This window comes from Nematolebias whitei, chromosome 8, assembly GCF_014905685.2.
Source record: "Nematolebias whitei isolate Nwh7 chromosome 8, NemWhi1, whole genome shotgun sequence".
Classification (NCBI taxonomy): Eukaryota; Metazoa; Chordata; class Actinopteri; order Cyprinodontiformes; family Rivulidae; genus Nematolebias; species Nematolebias whitei.
This window is the reverse complement of record NC_056505.1, coordinates 7998312-8001091: the sequence shown is the minus strand read 5'-3', so window position 1 is coordinate 8001091 and position 2780 is coordinate 7998312. Positions and strand designations below refer to the sequence as shown.

At 39.2% G+C, this 2780-nt stretch overlaps 1 protein-coding gene across 1 annotated transcript in view; it reads left to right on the top strand.

Annotated features, from left to right (window-relative positions):
• tesca (tescalcin a) overlaps positions 1–1434 on the top strand; it is a 10555-nt gene extending 9121 nt beyond the window's left edge. The window contains exons 6-8 of the mRNA XM_037680221.1: positions 741–848; positions 932–979; positions 1060–1434. Coding sequence (XP_037536149.1) covers positions 741–848; positions 932–979; positions 1060–1152 — 249 coding nt within the window. The 3' untranslated portion in view covers positions 1153–1434. The remainder of the gene's footprint in view (positions 1–740; positions 849–931; positions 980–1059) is intronic.
• Positions 1435–2780: the final 1346 nt, after the last annotated feature.

Sequence of the window (2780 nt, the reverse complement as noted above, 5' to 3'; positions counted from 1 at the left end):
CTTGTAAATGAAGAGGAACTAATCAAGAACTAATGGGTAGTTAACCAATAGGTTTACAAAACAGAAAATCCAGTAAAATCAATAATCACCATGAAACAGGTTTTTTGACAATTAAGAGCATTGACCTGACTGGTGCAGCGTTTATTCAGAACCAACATGGAGAATTTCTCCTCTGTTTCTGTGGTAACAAACCAGTAGTCCCCTAATAAGGCTTGGCTATGTAATTCCCAGTAAGTACTGGTTAAATACCCATTAGTTCTTGATTAGTTCCTCTTCATTTACAAGGTAACTAACCAGTAGTCTCCTAATAAGGCTTGGTTATGTATTTCCCAGTAAGTACTGGTTAACTACCCATTAGTTCTTGATTAGTTCCTCTTTGGTTTCCTTGGTAACTACCCATTAGTTCTTGATTAGTTCCTCTTAATTTACAAGGTAACTAACCAGTAGTCCCCTAAGAAGGCTTGGCTGTGTGTTCCCCAGTAAGTAGCTCCTGATTCGTTCCTAAGGCGTTCCCTAGTAGTTAAGTAAATTTTTTGTACCTTATTGTAAAGTGTTACGAGATATTTTAAGAAGTCCTAAAAATCTTCTAGTAGGTAATTTTAGACATCAAACCAACCACATAAAGGCAAACGATCAAGTGATAAATTAAACCAAACTTTATCGAATATTTAGGACTTTCTAACCTCTGATTATTTCCTTTGAGGATTTAAAATCTGTTGGATTTTCTGTCCTGTGCCAAGGTTGTTGAGGAGCTTCTGTCAAAGAGCGGCACCATCGGGCAGGACGCTGCCAAGGCGATAGCAGATGCTGCCATGTTGGAGGTGGCGAGCACGAACGTCCCTCAAATGGTAACGAAACTCACTGAAGCCGAGCCGCTAAAACAAATTCTCTCTGTTCCAACGAAGTCACTCGGTGTCTCTAATCCCTGCAGGGTCCCGATGATTTCTATGAAGGGATTACATTTGAGCATTTTGAACAGGTTTGCGTTATTTCCAACTTCCACTGACAAACATGAAGCTGCTTTGTGCCTCAGTGACGGGTTTTGTTGTCTGCTCACAGATGTTGCAACGTCTTGAGCTGGAGTCCAGGATGCACATCCGTTTTCTGGATGCCAACACCGCCACAATGCATTGTGGGAATGCAACCATGTGAAGGACTAATGTTGTTCTAAGGAATTCTTTATGTTGCTGCTGTTTTTAGCAGAACTATTTCTGTCCTTAATGGAGGTTAAGCCAAATACTTGTAATATGCACTAATATATTTTTAAACTGAAGAAAACAACTCATTTTAAAGTTTGTTTATAGTAATAATCTCATCTGTAAGCTGCTTGGACATACACTGTATAACTACACACTGGATGTATTTATACTTAACACTGGGCAATCTGTTTCCATGTTTTATGAGCTTTATGCAAACATTTTACATAAATAAAGCAGATTTCCACACTTTTGATGTTTTTATTATACAACACGAATTCCAATAAATGTGTAGTGTAAATTGTGAATAAAAACTAAATGAAATGATTTCCAAAACTTATAAATTCCACATTTTATTCACAAAGAAACAAAGTAGGATATCAACTGTTGAAACTAATAAAATGTACTTTGTTAAGGGGGAAAATGAGGTAATTTTGAATTTTATGACAGCAACAGATGTTAATAAAAAAGGTTTGGATGTGGGTAGTTTTTCCTTCTTTGAAGCATTTGAAGCATCTGTTTTGTTTTTTAGACAAAGTCTGCAAATGTCTAGGAACTGATGAGACAAACTGCTGGAGTTGTGGAGGGGATCGTTGACCTGATGGGATTCTAGCTGTTCAACAGTCCTGGGTCACCTTTGCTAAAAACGTTTGTTGGATGGGAGCACGTTGTTCTAAATACTGTAAAAAAAAAAAGTTTTCTGCATTGATAATGCTTTTTCAAATGTGTAAGCTGTCCATGCCAGAGACATGAATGCACCCCCATACCATCAGAGAGGCTTTTGAACTCAAAATTGAATACAGGCAGGACAATCCCTCTCCTCTTTAGAATGGAGGATGTAGCATTCTTGATTTTCAATAATTATATCAAATTTGGATCCATCTGGCCACAGGACAGTTTTCCACTTTGCCTCCATTTTAAAAGAGCTTTGGTTCAGAGAAGACAGGATGGTGTTCACTACTAAAGGACTACGTTTTACTTGTGTTCTTGAGCCCACAGCTCCTGAGTCAGTAAATCAGACCTGTTTTGAATGCATGTTCATTTACATTTTACACAACGTCCCAACTTTTTCAGAATTAGGGTTGCACTTGTCATCTTTAACTCCTACATGATCTCACACTGTTGCATGCAGGATTCAGAACTTTAAACAAAATGTTTACGTGTTGCGAGGAACTGGGTCATCGGACCTTCATGGGTCGTCTGCTGTACTTACCATCTGAAGCCTGCAGGCACATACCATTCCTCTGCAGAGCCAGAGGAGTTAGGCATTTCACTTTTGTGTTCTTCTGAGACTCCACCCACCACAGCTGCTGGAACATTACATCAGCTACTTTGACCATTTCTGAACCAGATGCATTATTTTACTCAAATAGGATATTGTGGGGAAAGTAATGCCAAATTTTGCAGAAACAAATGTAGACATGCTTTATTTAGGGAAGAATGGCGCATGAGATTGACAGACTCTGTGCCGGTCCGTTGTGGTGAAGAGGGAGCTGAGCTGTAAGGAGAAGCTCTCTGTTTACTGGTCGGTCTACATTCCTACCCTCAGCTATGGCCATGACCTCTGGGTAGTGACTGAAAGAA